Source organism: Danio rerio, chromosome 23, assembly GCF_049306965.1.
Source record: "Danio rerio strain Tuebingen ecotype United States chromosome 23, GRCz12tu, whole genome shotgun sequence".
NCBI lineage: Eukaryota > Metazoa > Chordata > Actinopteri > Cypriniformes > Danionidae > Danio > Danio rerio.
In genome coordinates, this window is record NC_133198.1 from 36,840,176 (window position 1) to 36,866,009 (window position 25,834).

At 35.4% G+C, this 25,834-nt stretch overlaps 1 protein-coding gene across 13 annotated transcripts in view; it reads left to right on the forward strand.

Moving 5' to 3' along the window:
• The window catches only part of LOC101886435 (inactive dipeptidyl peptidase 10), a 124,006-nt gene extending 103,729 nt beyond the window's left edge, over nt 1-20,277 (forward strand). For 12 of the 13 annotated variants that reach the window (XM_068216928.2, XM_073939255.1, XM_073939250.1 and 9 more), the window contains 10 exons: nt 2,355-2,473; nt 2,570-2,617; nt 6,005-6,103; nt 6,463-6,529; nt 10,566-10,760; nt 11,065-11,119; nt 16,979-17,078; nt 17,341-17,399; nt 19,635-19,707; nt 19,796-20,277. In XM_068216928.2, coding sequence (XP_068073029.1) covers nt 2,355-2,473; nt 2,570-2,617; nt 6,005-6,103; nt 6,463-6,529; nt 10,566-10,760; nt 11,065-11,119; nt 16,979-17,078; nt 17,341-17,399; nt 19,635-19,707; nt 19,796-20,019 — 1,039 coding nt within the window. In that variant the 3' untranslated portion in view covers nt 20,020-20,277. Of the gene's footprint in view, nt 1-2,354; nt 2,474-2,569; nt 2,618-6,004; nt 6,104-6,462; nt 6,530-10,565; nt 10,761-11,064; nt 11,120-16,978; nt 17,079-17,340; nt 17,400-19,634; nt 19,708-19,795 lie in introns of those variants that run through there. The other variant, XR_012398643.1, reaches the window with a different exon arrangement.
• Nucleotides 20,278-25,834: the final 5,557 nt, after the last annotated feature.

The following is a 25,834-nucleotide window of genomic DNA, read 5'->3' on the forward strand; positions in this document are numbered from 1 at the left end:
TTCTCGTCACATGTTGATGTCCTGTATCTGCATTGACGTTTGACTTTTTGATGTATGTTCATCAACGACTTGTACTGAAATCAATTAATTCCCACTGGTCTCCGTTTGAGATGCGTTTCGGGGACATTGGTGAAAATCCAATCGAGTTTTTTTCCCCTCTAGTGAGCTCCAGGCGAGAAGCCCAGCTAATTCATTTAACAGGAACGGCAGCTTAGAGAGAAGGAGAGCGAGGGGCAGAGAGAGATAGAGGAGGTTGAAAAGGAGACGGCGCTGCGACTCACAACCATTTAAAGGGTGTTCTCTAACCTTTGATTAATGCGTTAAGCCTCTCGCTTTCTCTCCGTGGGCCACAAGTTCTCATAGATTTTTTTTATTGAGAATATCCCCGCAATATGGCAAAAGTGCAGAGGTCCAGCGTTGGGCTTAAAGTAAGCGGATAATGGAAAAGCACCTCAGCATGTGTGTATCGTTTCAGGTCCAAAAGTCATTCAAAAACCTTTTTCGTTAATAGAAATGTATTCTTTTTCATTAAGGATGACAATTTAAATGATAGCAAAGATGTGTTTAGGGGATAATGTGTCTGTTGTGACTTGTTACTGTGTTGACTTCACTGTTAAGTTGAATTAATTTTTATAATTATTTTGATAGTTAATTTACTTCACTTAAACAAGTAAACACATTACTCTAAAGTGAAGTCAACTAATGACTTTTTACAGTGTGTTACAAAAATATTAGTGCTGGGAAAAGATTAATCGCATCCAAAATAATTTGTTTTATGTGTGTGTGATGGCTGTGTATATTTATTATGTACACTCAACAAATAATTTCTGCTGCTCGCTCAAACTACTATTTAAAATGAGCTGAATCAACACAATTCTTGAGTTTGTGGGATGGAACTTAATTGTTTTATGTTCAATCCACTTCAGTTTGTAAAAACAATTAAGTTAACTTAATCAAATTGCTATGGGACAACATGAAGGAATCGTGTGGAGCTCAGCATTTTTAAAGTGTGTCTATAAATATACACATGCATGCATATATTTGAGATAATGTTTATATTTATATGTAAAATAAGTCTATATGATACAAATTATATATAAATTAAAATCTCTATGTAACAAAATGTTTTGTATAGTTTCATTTTTCTGTGTTTCACATATACATGTTAATACATGCACTGTAAAACCCCTAAAAGTTAAGGTAACTCAAACCATTTGAGGAAACCAATAGCAGCAAACCATTTAAGTTCAAAAACTATTCCTAATGAGTACTGTGAACTTAATCCATTTGAGTAAACGAAGCAATTTGAGCACAGTAAAACCTGATAAATGAAAAGAACTCAAACCAACTGAGTACTGTAAAACCCAATAAGTTAAGGCAACTCAAACTGTTTGAGGAAAACGATTGCTACAAACCATTTGAGTTAAAAAATGAATCTATATGAGTACTGTGAACTCACTCCATTTAAGTTGAAGTAATGAGGTATTTAATTAACTGATTACCTTCAACACTGAGTTCAAAACTCTTTTCAAATGAGAAGAATTAACTTTCAGTACAACAGTTGGGTTTTACAGTGTAGACTTATATATTATGTTAAAACTTATTTTTAACATCTTAAAAACGTATTTTGAATGTGATTAATCATGATTAAGATTTGCCCATGCAGCACACAGAAAAAATTTTGTTTTGTTTTGAATTTTAGAATTTTATGATCTCCAGAGAATTCTGAAAAAGTGTCATGGATTCCACAAAAACAGCAACCGGCATTAGTTTTTAATATTATTATTATTGTTAATAATAATCATGTTAAAATATGTTAAAAATATGTTTCAATGTTAAAATTGATTAAAATAAATATTTTTTAATTCAGATTGTAATACTGTTTGACAGTATTACTGTTTTACTAAGTTTTTCAGCCACAAAAATGTAATCTTGATGTGCATAAGACACATCAAAAGTCCTCAGCAATTCCAGTTTCACTTTCTTTAGTCATCTAATGTTTGTTTGCGTCTAAACCTATCATTGGAAAACTAAATAAAGGACTTAAATTGCCATTTTAAATAGCACTTAATACTATATTCAGACTATATTGCAATTTTGAGCTGTTTTAGCTGAAAATAACTTCTGAAAACACATTGCCATTGTTTTGTTCTAAGATGTGCACCAGTACCATCACATGCCAAAAAAGTAGCAAAAATACATGCACGTCTTAAATGTAGTGAAAAGTAAATATCTTTCCAACCATTTCAGCACTTGAGTAAAGAGTGTGATTTTTAAGGTTTTCATGATATTGATTGGGCATTAAAATTGATAATAGTGTATAAAATAATGAAATGCATTCTTGTTGACTATAGCGTGGAGCTTGGGGGAGTATTTCATCGGCAGTGTCTGACGTGTAACCTGTTTGAGCGCTGCAGCTTCTTCAGAGCAGACTTCAGCCCCAATCAGACATACTTCACTCTCTATTGCTTGGGTAAAATCATTCAGTCTCTCCTCCACTGATGAGAACACACACACTTCGGCTGCTGCGTGCAGATGGCATATTTTTCATCCATGTCATATTTTGCAGGCCCTGGTGTCCCAAAGGTGACCATTCACAGCACGAGTGACCCTTTCAGTGAGTGGAATCAATATTTTCTCATTACAAGCTGTTATGTAGGCAGCCATGTGTAGCCTTGAGAAAGAAAGATTTTAATTGCTAAAGCAGCCTGTCAAAAAAAGCATGTGTTTCCTGTAAATACACCCTACTGAAATACTTTTACAGGAAATACTTATTTGTCTTATTTGTGTTTAATTTGATGGAATAAACATGGCCATTTTTCATTAAATAGCCTATTTATTCAATTTAAAAATATTTTATATTTATTCAACCTATGTAGGCTGTTAAGTTATATTTTATTTATTCATTTAAACTATATTAAATTATACAAAAATACAACCTTTATTTTACCATTCCTTTTGGCTTTAACAGTTTATGATAACGAGCCAAATTAAAGAACATTTAGCTGAGCTCTGTGAAAAGTTTGGGATGTAGGGCTACAGTCAAAAATGAAATACTAGAGCCATAACTGTGGCAAGTCGGCAATACTGTGTCTAAAACGAAACTATGGGCTCTATTTTGACGGTCCATGCGCAGAGCGCAAAACGCAGAGCGCAAACCTTTCAGGGCGTGTCAGAACGCATTTTTGCTAATTTACGGACGGGAAAATGCGCTTTTGTTGAGTTTATTTTCTTAATGAGTTATGGGTGTGTTTTGAGAATAAACCAATTAGAGTCTCATCTTCCATCACCTTTAAGACCCAGCTGCATCGCGCCAAGAGTGCATTCGCTATTTACAGGACGCAAAGTAAGTCTAAGTGGAAAAAATGAGCATTTCACAAGCAAACAGTTGGATAGGGAAACCTTTACGCACAGACATTAATTAGCCTATAAATAATTAATTTAGTTTAATAAGTGCAAAGAGTTGTTTCAAAACTATTTCTAAATTCAGTTCTAATTTCTAGCAAAGGAATAAATGAACAATAATGACCAAGTGTGGTCAAAATACTGAGTTATTTCCAAATACACCTGCCATGCCCCATATGGTCTAAAACCTGAAAGGTGGGCAAATCTAAGCTTGTTTTTAATAAAACAAATATAAATATGGATATAATAAATAATACTGCTAATAATAATAACATTATACAAAAGCAAATTGTTATGAATGAACTGAAAAAGCCTCCCGAGATGAAGAAGACATGAAAGCAGTGATTTTTCATATTTATGTAGGCTCGAAAATAATATGTTTTGTAATATTTTAATTCTTTATATTTATATCCTATATCTATTCTTATTATATCCTATATATATCCTTAATATTAAATTTTTTTCATATGTAAAGATATTTGCCTATTGCTCTCTTGTGTGTATTAAGCAGTGTGTAAGCGAGGCGCAACTCTGCGCCGGAGTTTAGACCGGGTTAGTTTTGGTCTAATGAAAAATCTATTATAGTTTCACCAGCGGTCCGCCTTAGAACGCCTTCCTTTTTAGACCAGAACGCCTATGGGCGCACAAATGAGCGCTAATACATTTGCTATTTAAACAGCGTAGCGCAACGCCTCAAAACGACTCTTACGCCAAGCTGAATCTACCAAAAGACTATTGCGCCGCGTCTTTCGCCACACTGCGCCGGGTGTATGATAGGGCCCTATATCTCTTATCAGAAAACAATAAACACAACTATCCCAGGCGCAGCATTGTATTAGATCTTAGCAAATATAAACAAAACATGAAGAAAACACCTCCACCTTCCATTGAGAAACAGTCACTTGTGGGCTTCGAGTGCTCCGCCTTTAGAATTGGCCATTACTGAAAATGAAGCTCGACTGCCCCCTACTTGTATTTCCTGAGTCAGAGAATTTCCCTGAGTTTTGCGGCTAACCGCGTTAATCATGGCATTCTGTTCCCTGAGAAGCGCATTACTAAAGGCCCCACCTGTATAAAGCAAAAAAAAAAATGTATATAGCAGTGTAAATGGCATTTAATATGAGACTTTTTTATTGCATTGCAATTATTATTATAATGCAAATTATGGTGACACGGTGGTGCAGTGGGTTGTACGATCGCCTCACAGCAAAAAGGTTGCTGCTTGGCGCCTCGACTGGGTCAGTCGTCATTTCTGTGTGGAGTTTGCTTTTCTCTCCGTGTTCGCGTGCGTTTCCTTCAGGTGCTCTGATTTCCCGCACAAGTCCAAAGACGTGTGGTATAGGTGAATTGGGTAAGCTAAATTGGCTGTAGTGTATGTGTGTTAATGAGTGTGTATGGGTGTTTCCCATTGATTGGTTGCAGCTGGCAGGGCATGCTCTGCGTAAAACATATGCTGGATAAGTTGGCGGTTCATTCTGCTGTGTAGACCCCTGATTAACAAAGGGACTAAGTTGAAAAGAAAATTAATGGATGAATAAATGAACAATGCAATTTGTCTGTTTTTTTGTGCTTATGTTTTTAAATGTTGCAGTTTTCAGTGTTTTAATTTATTTACTCAGTAATTTTTCCCTTTTTTTCCCGACAATGTTTTTATTTTATTTTGTTTTCAGTTTTTACACATTGAAATGCAGTTTAAAGTAAACTAAAAAAGAAAATGAATGAATGATTGAAACCGGAGCACTCAGAGAAAACCTTAATTTTAAAAAATTCAAATAAAGTCGAAAAAAAAAGGGAAATTTACTGGGTAAATAAATTAAATCACTGAAAACTGCAACATTTAAAAATATAAGACAGACAATTGATCTCAGAGCTGATTTTTCAGCGTTAGAGGTTTTAGTTTTACATGATCATTTTAGAAATCACTCTAATATGATCAGTTTCAGTTTCCTTTTTTGTCATTCAAAACATCACAGTAGATTCAATGTAAATCAGCTCTGAGATCACTGGAAAAAAACATTTAAAAATATATCAAAATAGCAAACATTGTCAATAAAAATGTTGCAATATACAGTATATTGCATATTTCACCAAGTTCTGTTTCACACATTTCTAAACATAATAGTTAACTAGATAACAGAATAGATAACTAGGTTAATTAGGCAAGTTAGGATAATTAGAAAAATAAAAAATATAGCTAATAATTTTGACCTTAAAATGGTTTTTAAAAAATGTAAAACTGCTTTTATTCTAGCTGAAATAAAACAAATAAGACTTTCTCCAGAAGAAAAAATGTTATAGGAAATACAGTGAAAATTTCTTGCTCTGTTTAACATCATTTCGGAAATATTTGAAAAAAGAAAATTCACATGAGTGCTAATCATTTTATTTTTCAACTGTATAATTATCAAAAATGCATAGGTTTACTTTAAAAGCACCCTAGTGAGTTATTGTAGAGTTTGTATTAGTATTTAAAAGTGTTGAATGGTGGCTTCTTGATTTTTTTATTGTTATTGTCTGCTTCTGTTGAAATCCTCTAAGGTGGTGAACCCATCTGCTTTTATGTCAGAAAATGTATTAAATTTTTGTGCTGCATTTGCAGGATACACTGTGGTGGAAGACAACAGCGTCCTCGCCATGTCTCTCGAAACCAAGCAGCTCCCTGAGACCCTTTACCACACACTTTCCTCCGACAACAGCGGTAAAAGATTTCTTAAGTAACTGATTACATTCCTGCTTTCAGCATAAATTGATCTCAACTTTACCAAGCCAACTAGATTTAGGAATCAATCAGGTAATTGTTTCGGTTTTGCTAATTGGATTGGTAAAGGTATGTTTTGCATGCACTCATTTGCATTTATAAATTGCAGATACATTGTACATCAGATCCCTTCACTATGCTTGTTTGTGCACGTGTGTGTGCGTGTGTGTTGCTGAGTGCCTTTAAAAAACCAACAGGCTCAAGGGAGCTCATTTGCCAGCGGTTAGAATATTGATGAGCTTTCTTGCTGTAGAAATGCCCGTTTGTTCTGTTCTAACTGCCTGTGCGAATAATTACAGACCTAGATGTGAAGATGTCCCTGCCCCCTGGATATGAAGGAAACCTGCATCCTCTCCTCATTATCATGTGAGTGTCTCCATTCACTTCACATTATGTCGCATAGGATCGAAATAAAAAGTAGAGGTGCGGTAATGTTTAAAAGGGTCACCAAGGATGCATTTGATGATTTTTTTAGTTTATATATATATATATATATATATATATTATTTATACAGGGTTCTCATGGGTCATGGAATTTCTGGAATATGATGTCTATTGGAGCTGCACAATATATCAATTCAACATCAATAATCATTTAGTTATTTAATGAATGCTTTTATATCTCAATATTATATTTTGTATATTATATAGACATATAGTCAGGGGCGGATTTGACCAATAAGCAAGGTAAGAGGCTGCTTAGAGCCCCAGGAAATCAATCAATTAATGAATCAATCAATCAATCCATCCATCCATCCATCTAAATTTATTTTAATTCATGTTTAATTAAAAAGTGGATGGTGCATATTTAATTAATTAATTAATTAATAAAAACACACTCAAAAATGTTCGTTTCTTCAAAGTTTTTTTTTTTAATTAACTGAAATGAAACAATTATCAAGATTTTTTTTGGGGGGGGGCAACTTAATTGTTTTAAGTTAAATCCACTTAAATTTGTTAAGTTAACTTAATTTGTGTTGGGACAGTATGAATGAATTGTGTGGAACCCTGCATTTGTTACTGTGTATAGTGGATATTTAGTCTTTTGAAATCAACTTAATGGCCGCTTCCCAAATAAGTTTTAATTTATATGAACAAATCGTACTCGTTGTGATATATATACACTACTTGTCTTGTCACCTATCCAAGTTTTAGGAACAACAAATAATAACTTGACTTCTAGTCATTTGTCTGATCATTTGGCACCAGAAGTGTCTTATATGAAAGGCAAAGGCTTCTAGATTACACTTATTTTACCAAAATAAAGTATGATCATGCCTTGATTGTGAATTATTTAATTAGGACAGTAAGGTCTGACTTAGACCTTAGACCAGTGGTGCTTAACCTTGCTCCTGGAGATCGACTTTCCAACAAAGTTCAGCTCCAACTCAAACATCACCATCAACCAATGGTGATGATCAAACACACCTGAACCAATTAATTAGGACCCGAACAGCACTTGATAATCACAGCCAGGTGTGTTTGATTTGGGTTGCAACTGAAATCTGCAGGAAGGTAGATCTTCAGTTGGTCACACCTGCCTTAGACAAATTTATTTTCACTTTAACAGAAATAATGTACAGTATAGAATATAAAGTCATGCTGCAGAGAAAAAAGAATGAATATTGTGTATGACTCCCATGAGCTTGGAGGACTGCATCCATACATTTCTGCAATGACTCAAAATTACTAATTAATAAAGTCATCAAGAATGGCAAAGAAAGCGCTCTTGCAGGACTCCCAGAGTTCACCAAGATTCTTTGAATTCGTCTTCAATGCCTCCTCCTCCATCTTACCACAGAGATGCACAATAATGTTTATGTGTGGTGACTGGGCTGGCCAATCTGGGAGCACCTTGACCTTCTTTGCTTTTAGGTACTTTGATGTGGAGGTTGACGTATAAGAAGGAGCGCTATCCTGCTAAAGAATTTGCCCTCTTCTGTGGTTTGTAATGTAATGGGCAGCACAAATGTCTTGATACCTCAGGCTGTTGATGTTGCCATCCACTCTGCAGATCTCTTGCACACCCCCATACTGAATGTAACATGATTTTTCCCCAAACCATGATTTTTCCTTCACCAAACTTGACTGATTTCTTTGAGAATCTTGGGTTCATGTGGGTTCCAATAGGTCTTCTGCTGTATTTGTGATGATTGGGATGCAGTTCAACAGATGATTATTTATTTAGAGAGTTATTATTTTTTGCTTTTACAACTGGGGTCGACAACAAGACTTTTGTCAGGTAGTATACAGTAAAACAGATTTTGGAAAAACATTTATGAAACATTTTTAAATTAGCAATTTTTTTAGTCCCCATAATGTTGTTTTTATTCTATTTTTCTTTAATCTTGTTTTCTTCATGGTGAAATTAAGCATATATCCTTAGCAACAACAGCTCTCAAACATGAATCAGAATGTTTGAAAGATGTTATTACTCTGAAGGCATGCTTCATTTCACAATCAAGAACATCTGAAATTAATTTAGCTGCACTTAATAATGAAACATGATTGTTCTTGTCTTTCTGAATTTATTCAAGTTAAATTATGCATCCCATAAACCAATGCACTCAGATTGACCTTACACTTGTGACGAATGAACCAGGATTAATACTAATTACTACTTTTAAACATCTGTTTAACTCATTATTAGATTCACTTTTAAAACTCTATACAAAATGAGAGCAAGACTGCAAAACCGCTGCATTTATGCAGTGTTAGAAGGTCATGTGACAAGAGTAAAGCATGCTACAGCTTAAACCTTATGCTGCTTACTAAGTAATAAGCCGGTGTTGCATTCAGAAACAAAACTCGTGCTGAGCGTCTTGACAGTGATAAAGCAGCCATGATTTCCAATACACCAAACCTAATCCTAAAACTTCAAGATTACTTAAAACTTCCTTTGCAAGCTCTGGTAACTCCTTGTGGAAATGCAAATCTAGTTAATGCTCTCCCTTCGCCGCAGTTGGTTAGGCTCCATGATTTATGAATGCTGCCTTATTAATAAGCGGTATGCACACGCTCGATTGAGATTCAAGAAGCATCTAGCAAGTGTGAACACATTTACAGAATGAAGATCCCTGTGCTTAATGTCTTTTTAATCCACAGCATGAAATGATCTGCCATAGGGCTGCACAATATATCGTTTCAGCATTGATATCGCAATGTATCACAATATAATATATGATATTGTTTGTATTATAATTTATCATTTGCCTGTGTTTTTGAGGTCTGTGACTGTAAGAGAATAAAAAAATTATTCATGCATAAAAAAAATACCGTTTGTAACTTTAATAAGGATTTTGAATTATTTTAATCTTTATTATTCAATTACTATACCTCTTAGAACTGTTAGACTGAAAAATAATTTCAATTTAGGGCTAGTAATCAGGTAAATTGGTTAAATGCTGTGATTCAAAACCGGTGATTTCAACGTATTTCAACAAGACAATGCAAAACCACATTCAAAGTCCTGGCTGCAGAAGAAGAGGATACATACTGTACTTGACTGGCCTGCCTGCAGTCCCGACCTGTCTCCAATAGAGAATGTATGGTGCATTTTAAAGCGCAAAATGCGACAACAAAGACCCTATACTGTTGTCCACCTTAAGACTTGTTTGCAGGAAGAATGGAATAAAATTACACCTGAAACACTTCATACATTTTTTTTATTATTTTCATCTTTTTTATTCAATTACTATAGCTGTTAAACTCAGAAAATGATACAATTTAAATTTAGGGCAATTTAGGGCTAGCAATTTAGTAAATTGGTTAAATAATGATGTGATTTGAAACAGGTGATGTCAACATATTTCAACAAGACAATGCAAAACCACATACTGCACACATTACAAAGTCCTGGCTGCGAAGGTTAAAGTTAATTGACTGGCCTGCCTGCAGTCCCGACCTGTCTCCAATAGAGAATGTGCGGTGCATTTTTGAAGTGTAAAATGCGACAACGAAGACCCCATACTGTTGCCCACCTTAAGACTTGTTTGCAGAAAGAATGGGACAAAATTACACCTGAAACACTTCATCACTTGGTGTTTTCAGTCCCTAAATGTCTTTTAAATGTTGTGAAAAAAAGTGATTAAAAGTGATAAATGCTTTACTGTTCCAACTTTTATTAAAATGTGTTGCAAAACCAAAATTGGAATAGGTGCTTATTTTGAAAAATCATGAGGAACACATTAAATTATGTTTGTTGCATTGTCTGCAATGAAATACAAGTCAAAGTCAATTTAGAAATCACTACTTTCTTTTTTTATTTGTGGTTTCCATACTGTCCCACCTTTTTCTGATTTGTGGTTGTATACTACAGAATAACAAAATATTGCAATGTTAGATTTTTCCAGTATCGTGTTGACACCAGTTATCCATCTTTTTTTCTTCTCCGCACCTGTAGTGACAGTATTCCAGGCAGGCCGTCAGTAACGGAGGAGTTTGCCCTGGGCTGGCCGGAGGTTTTGTCCAGTATGCATGGAGTGGCTCTTGCTTGGATCGATAGCAGAAGCAGAATCTCACAGACACAAAAAAGCAGCACGCTAGACCCTCGCAAGCTGGGTTCACTCCGCATTAAAGACAAGCTCGGAGTCGTGGAGTGAGTCATTCTCTGTTTTCAGTTATTAAGAAGAATACATGTAATAGAAAAGTCATTTTGTGTATTACGCTGTGAAAAATATTTGATTAGGAAATGCTTTATGCTCTAAAGCAGGTACTAAGAGTTCTTTGGTATTTTGTTGAACGCTTGCTTGGCTAATTTAATTTAACCTACTTCTTGCTCAAGGCAAAAAAAAAGGCAATGTTTATGTCTCTGCAGAGTTAATGCATTGGCTGCTTATAAAACAGCAGTCATTTATCATAACTGCTAAATGTCACCGTGAAATTTGCATGTTTTGTTGCAGGTGGTTAATGAAGCTGCCGTACATCGACGCCAAAAGAATTGCAGTGTATGGAAAGGTAAAATACACAATGTGAAAATCAAAAGTTGAAGCTCTGGAATGTGATTTGATTGTGTACAGCAGCTTTTTAACCCTTGTGAATTGTTCAGATTTGTTATGTTTGTGGCTGTTTTTACCCCATTGACTTCCATTTCCACAGTTATTATGACTTTTTTTACATATTCCCAACAGGGAAAACCAGCAACACTCTAGAATGCATAATTATATGGTGTCATGGCTTTGCAATGCAAAAATGTCATTATAATGGAAGCCAATAGGGCAAAAACAGCCACTAACATAATGAAAGGGTAGTCAATTTGCCCAGAGTGTATTGTTGAGGTTTTTTTTTTAATATTTATTATGCATTATTCATATGGATTTTTCCAAAATATGTGTCAAAATAAGATTTTCCAACAAAAGTCATTCTATTTGCTAAAACAGAGAACGTTCTGTCCAAATTAAGACTCAAAATGATCGCAGAGTGGATGAAAAAATCCCCAACAGCACACAAACGAGAGGATATGTTTTGTATTAAATGAGAATTAAAGGTTTCAGTTATGTTATAGGTTATAGTTTTGTTATAAATACACATATAGTGAAGATGACGGTCATATAACTATGAAGCTACACGACGCCTCAACATTACGGCTCTCTGTTAAGTTGATAATATTAAAATGAAAATAGGCAGTTCCTTAAATCATGTTTTCATTTGTTTCACATGTTAAGAAAGTGAAACAATGTAGCCAGGATGATGTAAATAAGGTTATAAAGTACACTGTTCTTTTTGAAGATTTACCCCTGTCCTCAGGAGTCTTTTTTCATATCAAACTTGCAAAGTCAGAACTTACAAGAAGAAGATGTAGGACTGAACTGTGTGTAGGCTACTTAATACTGAGGAAAAAGCCCCAATCACATGTCGTTTTCAGATGTCTCCGTTTTCCTCCATCTACACTAACATGGAGCAGCAGTGTTTTAGAATGAAAACGGCCTCCCCAGCGTTTTCAAAACGCTCCGTTTTTGGCACTCGAAAACTCTGGCATAGTGTGCACGGATGGCATAACCGCAGCAAAACTTATGCGTCTTAAACCTAAAACGTATTAGTGTAAACGGTGCCTTAATCAGCACCCTTGTTTAGTAGTCAGTGCACTTATTAGGGTGTCAACCACTTTAAGTGCTGTCTCAGTCGCAATCTTCTTCTAGTACACTGAAAAATTTGTGCCCTGAGAAGTTCCAAAAAATCTGGGTGCATCTATAAGCTCAATGCACCCTTAACGGCCCAGTGAAAATAAAATGTTTTTTTAGATGTTAGCATCAGTATGATCGATTTAAGGATATCTATTAGCTAGTGTGCTACAAAACAGGGACAAAATTCATGTTTAGAAGATAGAAAACTGATATAAAAATACAAAGCTTGCAGTTTGACTTCCGTCTGAATAGATCAACGTTTTTTATTCAGGTCACTCTCACTGGCAGAGCTGTGATAAAACGAAACGCTATTGGCTGTTTTTTAAATAAAAAAAGGGAGGAGCTACTCAATGTCCCACCCTCTCTTCATGTTTCAGTTGAGATTATGCCAAACATTAAATAAAAATGCACATTTCAAAGCACTTCGCAGGACCTTTAATGGAAGTTCAGTATGAATCACATGACCCAAATAATCAGAGAGAGAGCAGAATAATGAGAGAGAGCTTTCTAAAAACAATCTGTTATTTACTTATTTTTACCTTGAGCGAACATAACTAGATTGGTTAGGAAAAATGTAGCAAACATTTATAATTGTTTGTTGGTTGAAATGTTGCTGGTATATGAAACTATTAAATTATTTAGCTATAATGTACTTTTAAAATCTCAGTAAAATAAGTATATGACTATTAGTTCTGCTGTGGTTTTTAAATTACAGTTTTGATGATGCACAATGAGAACGTTCCTAGTCCATAAACAAAATGGACTAGTGTTCACAGCACCTAAACGTACAAGTATTTTTTGAGTGTAGTAAGACTGACTTGATTATATTAGGTGTGTTCAACATGAAGCACAGCTGCAGTCGGTGATCAACTAGATTAGCCGAGTGCAGGCGGGGTGAAAACGGACTGTCAAGCCGGACAGCTTGGACACTTCGGGGCTCAAAGTTTCTGCAGTCATGATGACTGATCAAATGGGGTCATTATCATTTTTGTTTTTATTAATACAACAACAACAAAAAATACTAATAAAACAGAAAAAAGTCTCTACAAACTGCAGTTCATTTTTTTAAAATAAGGGAATTATTAATTAAATATATAACAAATGCATAAGAGAAATAAGGGGAAATGAGAGGGTAATATAAACATAAAAATGAATAAGCCTACTAAATACAAAGCAATAAGCACAAATTCTAGTAGTTTAAACATCACTCTAAGTTAATACTTTTTGTTTGAATATGCTAAAAAGGGGTATACATTTATTTATATTTATAGATATAAAACTTTCCAATAAATATTAATGTAAAACCCAAAACAAGGTGTTTTGATTAAGTCTGAAACAATAATTTAGATTTTTTTGGATAATGAAAACATTTTCAAAAAAGCACTTTAATCCAAAAAGATTGAACAAAAGGACATTCCTAAAATAAGTGTATTATAATTATTTTATAAATATTTAATGAAATGAAATGAACTTAATTTGTCAAGAAATCTTTAGTGTGGCAGGATCAATGATGATAATATTGTTTTATTACAAGTCTCACAGACTTATTTGAGTTATTTAGGTTATTTACTAAGATATATCATTTAAAGCGTTTATGGAGCTGAATGCAGTTAATAGTCTTTATAAAAAAGGTTAAAAATAACCCTGTGCAATCAAGCCAGCCTTTATAACCAAATTATTTAGCAAAACATGATTACTGCAGTAAAATAGTTGTGGTCTTTTAATAAGCATGATGTGTACAAGATAGAGAGAGTATGAAAAGTGAATTGTTTGTTTTGACATTTGTAAATCAGAATGAAACACATGTGGTTGTTGTCATGTGGTGAACTCGGCCAATCGTGTAATATCGGTGTCGTCATCAGAGCTCGTGCAGTCACTCTTCAGATGCTGCACAGTCTGAATCAGTCATCTGATCTCGGAGCCTTGTTGCGGTACTTTAATGCCACATGTGACAGTCACATGGCGTCAGCGCAACATCAGTCCGGACAAAATTTTCTAACCAGTATGCACCTCTTTAAGACAGATTTCAATCGATCAGGGCAGCGCTGCATGAAGTCGAACGCACCTATTTGTGGTATTTTAGGTTCATGTGGAGTGGGTGCAGCTTAATATTCATTCATATATTCATTTTCTTTTCGACTTAGTCACTTTATTAATCCGGGGTCGCCAAAGCGAAATTTACAGCAAACTTATCCAGCCCGTTTTACAACGGTATGCCCTTCTAGCCGCAACCCATCTCTGGGAAACATTCATACACACTCACTCACACTCATACACTAGGGACAATTTAGCCTACCCAATTCACCTGTACCGCATGTCTTTGGACTGTGGGGGAAACGGGAGCACCCGGAGGAAACCCACGCGAACGCAGGGAGAACATGCAAACTTCACAATTATATAGAATTATTTTATAGATCACTTTGGGTAGTTTTAACACTGATAAATTCATGGGTCTATATTGTTAGATTTCACTGTGTTTGGCTTAACCGTTCTCTGGTGGCTCACCAATATATTAGATGACTCTAAAACTGTCAGACTCCTGTGTCATGTGATCTTCCCCCATGTTTCCATGCTCCATGTGTGTTTATTTGTATTACGTGACCCCTTTGCTCTAGGTCCCACCGTTTGGTAATGTTCCATGGTACTCACCTGTGTTCCTCCCCTGTATGTAGTCAATCCTATCATATCCCTTGTATTTAAGTCCTCATGTTCAGTTTAGAATACTAAAATGGTATGATACTTGTCTGGTATTCTAAGTTACGTTCTGTCTACACCCCATGTCATTCCTGATTCTCCTGTGTTTCCTATGTCCTTCTTGTGAGTGTTTGTAAATAAGTCTACGGGCCCTATCATACACCCGGCGCAGTGTGGCGAAAGACGCGGTGCAATAGTCTTTTGGTAGATTCAGCTTGGCGTAAGAGTCGTTTTGAGGCGTTGCGCTACGCTGTTTAAATAGCAAATGTATTAGCGCTCATTTGTGCGCCCATAGGCGTTCTGGTCTAAAAAGGAAGGCGTTCTGAGGCGGACCGCTGGGCGGTGCTATTTTGAGAAACTATAATAGATTTTTCATTAGACCAAAACTAACCCGGTCTAAACTCCGGCGCAAAGTTGCGCCTCGCTCACGCACTGCTTAATACACACAAGAGAGCAATAGGCAAATATCTTTACATATAAATAAATGTAAATATTAAGGATATATATAGGATATAATAAGAATAGATATAGGACATAAATATAAAGGATTAAAATATTACAAAACATATTATTTTCTAGCCTACATAAATATGAAAAATTTATTCTTTTATGTCTTCTTCATCTCGGGAGGCTTTTTCAGTTCATTCATAACAATTTGCTTTTGTATAATGTTATTATTATTAGCAGTGTTATTTAATATATCCATATTTATATTTGTTTTATTAAAAACAAGCTTAAATTTGTCCACCTGTCAGGTGTAAGACCATATGGGTCATGGCAGGTGTATTTGGAAATAACTCAGTATTTTGACCACACTTGGTCATTATTGTTCATTTATTCGTTTGCTAGAAATTAGAACTGAATTTAGAAATAGTTTTGAAACAAATCGTTGCGCTTAACAAACTAATTTAATTATTTATAGGCTAACTGATGTCTGTGCGTAAAGGTTTCCCTATCCAAGAGCGAATGTGAAAGTGATCCATTATCTCTCATTCTCACGCAGTAGATGCTCTGTTTAACAGGTTTCTGTTAAAAACTGTGAACTGTTTGCTTGTGAAATGCTCATTTTTTCCACTTAGACTTACTTTGTGTCCTGTAAATAGCGAATGCGCTCTTGGCGCGACGCAGCTGGGTCTTAAAGGGAATGGGAGATGAGACTCTAATTGGTTTATTCTCAAAACACTCCTATAACTCATTAAGAAAATAAACTCAACCCTTTTAGCCCATGCGCCTTGGCGCAAAGCGCATTTTCCTGTCCATAAATTAGCAAAAATGCGTTCTGACACGCCCTGAAAGCGTTTGCGCCCTACGTTTTGCGCTCTGCGCATGGACCGTCAAAATAGAGCCCTATGTGAACTCCTGCGATCCTTTGCCTTTCTGAGAGAGCCCAGGCATGGCAAATACATAGAATAAGTAAGCTGACCAAAGTTCTTACGGGGAGAAGACTTTACTGAAGACAGTGAATAGTACAGCTTTTCAGCATTGATGTTAACCCAGCAGTCTTCAAGTAGTGTCTGTGTGACACTACGTTTTAACAAAGGATATGATCCCCACTGAGATTACCCAACTGGTTTGATTGGGTCAGAACTCTTGTGTTCCTGTAGGCTATTTTGGGTCACACCTTTTCAGATGCAGATACTTATTTGCATATGAAACAAGTCATACAATCTATCAATATTTAAAGGTTTATCAGTTATTATTATAAATCTTTATGAAGAGCTACATAATTGAGATTACTATTAGGAACGTGATTAGGATTAATAACCCCCCAGGCATTGATTTGACTCTGGTTGAAGGGTTTTCTGCATTGCATCACTTAAAAGCAGTCCAGAAGATCTAATGCTAATGTGCCTCTTGTGGCCTGTTGCTTCAATACACATCTTTTTACCAAACGAATGCCTTTTTAGACTTGCATCATAGTTTCACATAGGATATGTACTGTGAAATTAGTCTTCAGTTGCAGAGCTCTGACATCAGCCTTTATTTGCCCTCCTCACAGGGATTCGGTGGCTATTTAGGTTTGAAGATGCTGACGGGAACCGATCAGATGTTCAGATGCGCTGCTGTTATGGCTCCCATCACAGACTTCAAGCTCTATAGTGAGTTCCAACCTCATACACTCTGGTTGAACACTACTTTGGACATGCTATGAAGTGTCTTCTTTAAAGTGCCTTTAAGTACTTAAAAACATCATGGTGTGTGTAATGGCTATTATTCAGTCCCATGGTAAATATCAAAGTATTCTTGTATTACTTTTACATGACTTTTTAAAGTGTCTGTGTGATAAATGGTATAATATGCAGTGCAGTGTTGCCTCTTTATTTATTAATGTGCGAAAATGGATTCAACTTTGTTTTTCAGGTGCAGCCTTTTCTGAGCGATTTCTAGGCCTTCCAGCTAAAGAGGAGCATTCATACATGGTATGCCTTTTGTAGTCAACTTTTTAAAGTCGTTGTTAATCATTATGTTGCCTATGTCCACGTCAAAGTTAAGAAATGGCAATTGGTATGTAAAGTACAGTCACAGAGGCTCTGTTTCCACCAAATGCGTTTTCAGAGATCCAATCACGAGTGGTTAGGTGCATTGCTATTTCCACCTCATATTAACACACTGTAAAAAGTGCTGGGTTCCACGCAATTGATTTGTATTGAGGCAACATGAAGGAATTAAGGTAAATTATCAGTTTGCTGAAGTGGATTGAACTAAGTTTAATTTAGTAGTTTGAACAAACAGCAAAAATCATTTTATTCAAATGAATTTACATTTTGTTGGACATTCTTATTGATTGCGTCACACATTAATTTATGCAGGAGCACTATTGAATTGACTAACCCGGTTATGCAGCTTATGAGCAAAAATGAAAAGGATATGAACACAACAAACATCTGTGAGAATTGTAAGCGTTGCCAGATTGTCCAAACAAGAGACCAACTCAACATTGTAATAAATTGTTATATTACAACAGTTATGGTCATAATAAACAAACATAACACTTGTGATATAGTTACACAGTGGCATAAAATATGACTTTGTAGGTTATAGTTAACATGTGACAAATTTATAGTTAGAAGAAGAAAAAAACTCAATTCTGACATTTAAAATTCATTCATTTTCTTTTCGGCTTAGTTCCTTTATTAGTCTAGGGTCGCCACAGAAGAATGAAACCACCAACTTATCCAGCATATATTTTACGCAGTGGATGCCCTTCCAGCTGCAACCCATCACTGGGAAACACCCACACACACCCATTCACACACATACACTAGAGACAATTTAGCCTACCCAATTTATCTATACATCTTTGGACTGTGGGGGAAACCAGAGCACCCGGAGGAAACCCACATGCAAACTCCACACAGAAACGCCAACTGACCCAGCCAGGGCTCAAACCAGTGATCTTCTTGCTGTGAGGCAATTGTGCTACCCATTGTGCCACCAGGACGCCCGAAATTTAAAACACATTATGAAAAAGTTACATTGTGACAGAACTATAAGAAAGAAGCGAAAATTAGGCTATATGACTTCTCATTTTCAGCCAGGCAGCCCAAGGATTCCGGTCTTTCCTTTACAAAATTGTCACGTTTGGGATCAGATTTTTTTTATTAAATCAGCGATCTTCACTGCCTTTTGGATATATGACATAAATTGGGTCTCAGATCGGACAAGAAGCACTGCATTCAATTAAAATCCCTCCCAAACTTAAGTCAAACTTAAAATAATATTTAAGTCACCGAACATATTTAGAAATTGAAAGATAATACCAATATATTCAAGTAAAATATTGAAAAAGAAAAATACATCCTACAAAATTAAATAAAAATTTTCCCTTTTTTTCTTCTCTTGATTTTTTTCCTTTTTTTTTTTGGCTGTAATAGTTTTTCGACCATTATCATAAGTTATTTTGTTGGATTAGCTCCAGATTTGGCTTCAGTACTGACTAATCTAATGTATATGCACAAATATAATATTGTAAAGGTTCTTATTAAAAATATGGCTTTGAAAGATAGATTTATGAGGGGTGTACTTATGCTGAGCACTGTATCTAAAAGACAGAAAATATTCAAACTGTATTTTACATAAATCATAGAATCAGTTCCATATTATTGAATAATATTACTGAAATTCATATAGAAACCGGCTAAATATTTATTAGCATGCATTGACATAAAATAAATACTCAAAAATAAAAAAAATAAAGACTCAAAAATGTGCACAAATTAACTATTTCATGGATATTGTCAACTATTACATGGATATTGCTATTGTTTACCTAATTAATCACCAATAATTTTGTATATTGTTGAAAAACATCTACGTTTAATGGACCAAAATTAGTAAAGCAGAAATAATACAGATATAAATTTTTAAAACTGACAATATAATGTATAATAACCAAATAAACTCCTATTTAAAAATAGTAATTAATACTATAGTATTTAAATAATAACTTGACAATAAGAAATGCTTAGTAAAAATCACTTAATGCATTCATTAAAATGATCTAAATCCAAGAAAATAATTTGTTCCATGTGTGCAAAGAAAATGAGAAACAAAATAGCAACAGTACTGGTGTAAAAACTCTACAAGCCATGTCTCTGCCAAAGCACTAGCTGAACAGTTCTGTGTGTTTTTTTTTTTTTGTGTTTTTTTTGCAGACTGCATCTTTGTTGGACGACATCCACAAGCTCAAAGACGAAAACTTCCTCCTCATACACGGGACCGCAGATGGTTAGTGTTCGCAATTACACGATGCTGAATCCTCTAGATACATCATTTGTGGATTCCCAGCCATGTCCCTTTTCTTTTGTGTGTTTAGCGCGAGTGCATTTCCAACACAGCGCTGAGCTGTTGAGTCGTCTGGTGAAGGTAGAGGCCAACTACACCCTTCAGCTCTACCCAGACGAAGGCCACACTCTGAGGGAAGAGCGGAGCCAGCAGCACCTGCACCGCACCATCCTCCACTACCTTCACAACTGCCTCAAATACGACCCCTTCCTCAACATAGAGGAGGAAGAGGAGGACGAGGAGGAGGAAGAGTGATCTCCTCCAGTGTCTGAGCTCTCTCGGTCCTCAATGCTGCCCAGCACTGGTGTCAAACTTCAGGTTGCATTGTTTCACCAAAGGGAGAAAAAAAGGAGCGGAATAATAGCGATAAAAAGGACCAAAGTCACCAGCTGATTCCACAAACTCGGTTTTGGAATTTTTCTTTTTTTATTTATTTAGTTTGTTTGTTTGTTGATGTTCAGACTGGAATGGTTAATGTCGTTTGAGTGGAGGATTAAACCCAACTGCTCTGGTTCATACAGTTTAGTAAATCACACACAGTATACCGTCTACAGGCTCCATGCAATCGACATCATATCTCAGGTTGTATAAAATGGGTAAGGAAACAAAACTGCACATAGGCATGCTGATCAGGCTTGGTGTTATAGCGCCGCCTTGTGGTGAAAGAGAACTACTTCATGTGTTTTTTAGAGCATCAGAGAGAAGTAAAGTTGGAAATACTTAAAAACTAAAACTGAAAAAGAAGTAAAGCTAAATAGAAATATTTTCTTTCTATCAAATGCACAGAGTAAGGTTTGAAATTTCCATAGTGTCAACTATTACGTGGATATTGCTATTGTTTACCTAAATAATTACCAATAATTTAGTTATGTTGTTGAAAAACAATGTTAAATAAAAAGCTTAAAATATAACTAAAATACGTTTAAAGGACCAAAATTAGTAAAGCAGAAATCATACAAATAAAAATATTCGAAACTGACAATATAATGTATATTAACCAAAAAAAATCTCACTTAAAAATAATAATAAATACTATAGTATTTAAATAATATGGCGACACTTTACAATAAGAATTGATTAGTTAACATTACTTAATGCATTCATTAAAATGATCTAAATCCAAGAAGATATTTGTTACAATATTTTAATTAGTACCAATAATACCAATATCACTCATATGTAATATTTTAATATGGAAAAAAAAATATTTATATATATATATTTTAGGGCTGCACTATATTGGAAAAAAAATTTTAACATAATCTAACATATTTTTTCTTCTGCAATATATTTTGCAATAGGAATACAATTTCACTATAGATGAGTTGAATAACTGCATGGAAAGAATTTATATTTTAGATTGATTGGAATGATTCTATAGGGGAGTGCATATACAAAAAAATCTAATTAAATGATAAGCTTATAAAAAATAACTAAAATACATGTAAAGGACCAAAATTATTAAAGCAGAAATAATACAAATATAGCCAAAATAGAAATAAAAACTATAGTATTTAAATAACACGCAACACTTTACAATTTCTGTTTAACGGAGAGACACTTCTATACAGTCTAAAGTGACATTTAAGGCTTAACTAGGTTAATTAGGTTAACTGGGCAGGTTAGGGTAACTAGGCACCCTCACACAGTGTCAGGCCTCAAAAAACTAATTTTCAATTATAACCCAGACTCAACATTGCGTATAGTCACAATGTGTCTATTGTGAATGTTCATCTTGCAGTGTTAATTTTGACATCATATTTTAATTTAATTTTAGTGTTAGTCTTTTGACTAAAATTCAATTTTAGTCATATTTTAGTCTTCTGAATCAATTTAGTTTTAGTCAACTGAATTTCATAAAATTTTAGTCGACTTAATTTTCTCTATATTTAGTAGACTAAAATTAATTTGGTTTAATTTAAATGTAATTTAATTAAATATTGAATATATGTATTTATATAAAAAGTTCTAACTTCAACTTAAATAAAATAGTCTCATAAAATATAGAATATAGCTTTTCCATTGTAGACCAAAAATTACATATGCATTGTTTATTTATATCATAGGTAATATGTCAAATTAAATTAGTGTCTGCAATCAATCCAAATGATAATCACTCGCGTCTGCCAGTGGACTAGTTACTTTTCAAATGTGTGTGTGAGTGTGTCATGAATCACACACCAAGATCAATTCTCAATTTCAAAACAAATCCCTGAATCACATTCTTGTCTTGTTTTTATTAGTCAACAAAAATGTCAGTATATTTTTATTATAGTTGTCGTCATCATCACTTCATTTTTATTTAGTTTTTGTCTCGTTTTTGTCAGTAAAACACTGTCTAATGCTGAAACGATATATTGTGCAGCCCTAATATATATGATATAAATTTAATGATACAACAAATGTAAATATTAATATTATAATTAATATAAATACTTTAGTGTTTACATTAGTAACTGCTTAACAAATGTTTTAGTTGACATGAATAACAACTCCATTATCTAATGTTAACCCTGAATTTTAATGTAAAGTGTCATCAGTAACACTAAACCAGTGTTATATTTTTAATGGACGATGTTGATATTTAGAAGCAATTGTGGACGATATATTGCTAAAATACACATGCACTACAATAACCACTTCAAATAAGATCGCTGACATGAAATTAAAAATCATAAAAGCATTAATTCATTAACAACCAAGTCAAACGTGCATTCTTATCGGCTGATAATCTCAAAATGATCCGTGCACCAAGCTTACACTGTGGAAGATTTCACTGAATGTAAACTGCGACATGTTATTTGAACCTGGCTCTTTATATGCATGACAAACCCGGCTGCATGATGCTGCATACTGACTGACTCTTTCATAATCGCAATAGAAATCAATGATAAAAATGTCAAAGAATTGCATACAGTGTGTGAACCCAACGCACGCCGTGTGCACATACAGCGAGTATCCGAAGCATTGCAGTGTAAGTACACAAGCCGTCCTCACTGTAAGGGAACAAAAATCAATGAATCGCACTGCATGCTGCTGTTTACAGAAGCCTCATAAGGTCTCCAGCATACATCATATCTCTTTATGAACGTCAAACCCTGCTGTGCAGTTTTTTTTAACGCTGGGTGTAGCTATATATTAGCAGACAGGCAACTCTTTCTGTTGGCGTTGTCATGCATATGCAGATTTCATGTTTACAAATTAAATGTGCCAAAACATACGTGAGCCAACCTTTTAGTATTGATGTGAATGTTGCAGTTTGGTCATGTTTTAAATTCTTCATGCAGGGTTTCATTATTTTTTGATGTATTTGTGAAAATAGTGATTATGGTAAAGCTTGATAATCCGTTGGTAATAATGGAGTGGTTTCATACGTGCATATATGGTTTATAAACCACAGCTCAAAAGCATGGGGTCGGTCCTATATATTGGTTAAGAAGAAATGGTTGCTTTTATTATTCAATGGAGTATTTTATTGATCAAAATAACTGTAGTGTAATGTTTTAGTAAAAATAATATAGGTTACCCTAGACCAGGCATGTCCAAACTCAGTCCTGGAGGGCCGGTGTTCTGCAAAGTTCAGTTCCAAGCCAAATCAGACACACCTGCTAGCTAATCAAGCTCTTACTAGGCTTTCTAGAAGCATCCTTGCAGGTGTGTTGAGGCAAGTTGGAGCTAAAACCTGCAGGACACCGGCCCTCCAGGACCGAGTTTGGACACCCCTGCCTTAGACTAAGTGAAAAACAAGTGTTAGAAGAAGAAGTTGGTTCGCATTGCCGGCAGTCAGACTTGTTTTCAATGCATGTTCGCTGCCCTTTGTCACTAATTCAGTTCATAATTGGGCTGGAGGGGGTCCGGTTCGGTGACCACAGGATTTTATCTGTTATTCTCAGACGATGTTGTTTCGTTGGCTTCATTGAACATCAACCTTTAGCATGCACTGGGGCGGTTTGCTGCCAAGTGTGATGCAGCTGGAATGACAATTAGCATCTCCAAGTCCAAAGCCATGGTGCTCCAGCGGAAAAGGGTGGTTTGCCATCTCCAGGTTTGAAGGAAAGTCCTTACCTCAGGTGGAGGAGTTCAAGTATCTTGGGGTTTTGTTCACGAGTGAGGGAAGGATGGAACGTGAGATTGTCAGGCAGATTGGGGCAGTACCAGTCTGTTGTGGTAAAGAAGGAGCTGAGCTGAAAGACAAAGCTCTCGATTTATTGGTCAATATACGTTCCTACTCTCACTTATGGTCATGAGCTTTGGGTCATGACTGAAAGGACAAGATCTCTGCAGAACTGAGTTTCCTCTATAGGGTGGGAGGGCGCACCCTTATAGATAGGGTGAGGTGCTCTGTCACCTGGGAGAAGCTCAGAGTAGAGCCGCTGCTCCTCCACATCGAGAGTAGTCAGCTGAGGTGGCTCAGGCATCTGTTTCGGATGCCTCCTAGACGCCTACCTAGGGAGGTGTTCAAGGCATGTCCCACCTGAAGGAGGCCTCGGGGAAGACCTAGGTCATGCTGGAGGGACTATGTTTCTCGGCTGGCCTGAGAACGCCTCAGGATCTCCCCGGAGGAGCTGGAGGAGTGTCTGGGGAGAGGGAAGTCTAGGGTTCTCTCCTAATACAGCTACCTTCACGACCCAGCCTCGGAAAAGCGGATGAAAATGAATGACGTACTAAAATATTGATTGAATTTTAAAAATGTATTTAAAAAAGTTTATGGTCAAAATAGCCCACCACAAACAAAAGCGTCTCTGTTTCATCATAACTTTTAGCATCACCAAATTCAACAGTAACTCCTTCCAGGAGACATTATCTTTATTCACAGCACTAATCTGATGTTTTCTTGCTCTCTTTTGATTGGCAGGGTGTAATTGGCCCTGATAATTGGCTAATAAGGCACTTTATGTGATAATGCATGTAATTAAAAGTTGACCAATACCAATTATTAACAGATACATTGTTGCAATCTCTATTAATAATGAGTAGAAAATCAGTGTATTACAAAGATTTCAGATCATGTGACACTGAAGACTGAAGGAATGATTCTGAAAATTTAGGGATTAATGACATTTTAAAATATTGTAAAATAGATTAAATATCAGTGGTTAGCACTGTCACCTCACAGTAAGAAGGTCACTGGTTCGAGTTCCAGCTGGGTCAATTATGTGTGGAGTTTGCATGTTTACCCCATGTTGGCGTGGGTTTCCGTCCGGGTGCTCCAGTTTCCCCCACACACCAACGACATGCACTATAGGTGAATTGAATAAATTAAATTGGCTGTGAGTGTGAATAGGTGTGTATGAATGTTTCCCAGTACTGGGTTGCAGCTGAAAGGACATCCTCTGTGTAAAATTCATGCTGGATACGTTGGCGGTTCATTTCTCTGTGGTGACACCTAATAAATAAAGGGACGAAGGAAAATAAATTAAAGAGATTGAATAGTTAAAATAACAGTGTTTGATATTCCACTGTATATTTAATCATATAAATTCAGGCCAGAATATGAAATGTCCTTTAAAAACCAAACCAAACAAACAAACAAAAAATCTGGTCAACTTTATTTTAAGGTACAATTCTCTTTATTAACAAACTATTACATGTGAATTTTAAATCAATTAACTTAATTTAATGCTTATTAATAGTAAGGTAGTAGTTGGGTTTAGATATCAAATCAAATCACATTTACTGTCACATCATCAGCAGCACGTGTGCTATGATGAGTGAAAAGCTTAGGTGCTGGCTCCAGACAGTACATATTTGGTAGGATTAGGGATGTAGAACAAGAGCACACTTTATTAATACCAATAAACAGCCAATATCTTAATATTAGGCAGATAATAAGCCAGTTGTCAATAGTGGAATTGCTAATTAAACTGAAGTGTTACCAAAAATCTTACTGACACCAAACTTTTGAGCATTAGTGTAAAATATATATGCCGGTTTAACCCAGAAGTTCACCAGCTCATTTTTAAACATCAGAAAACTGAATATAAGAATGATTATAAGAAAACATCAGAGAAAATGGCAATAAAACTATTACAAATAGTTTAAAACTGATCAAACACGAGATATGGGTTGT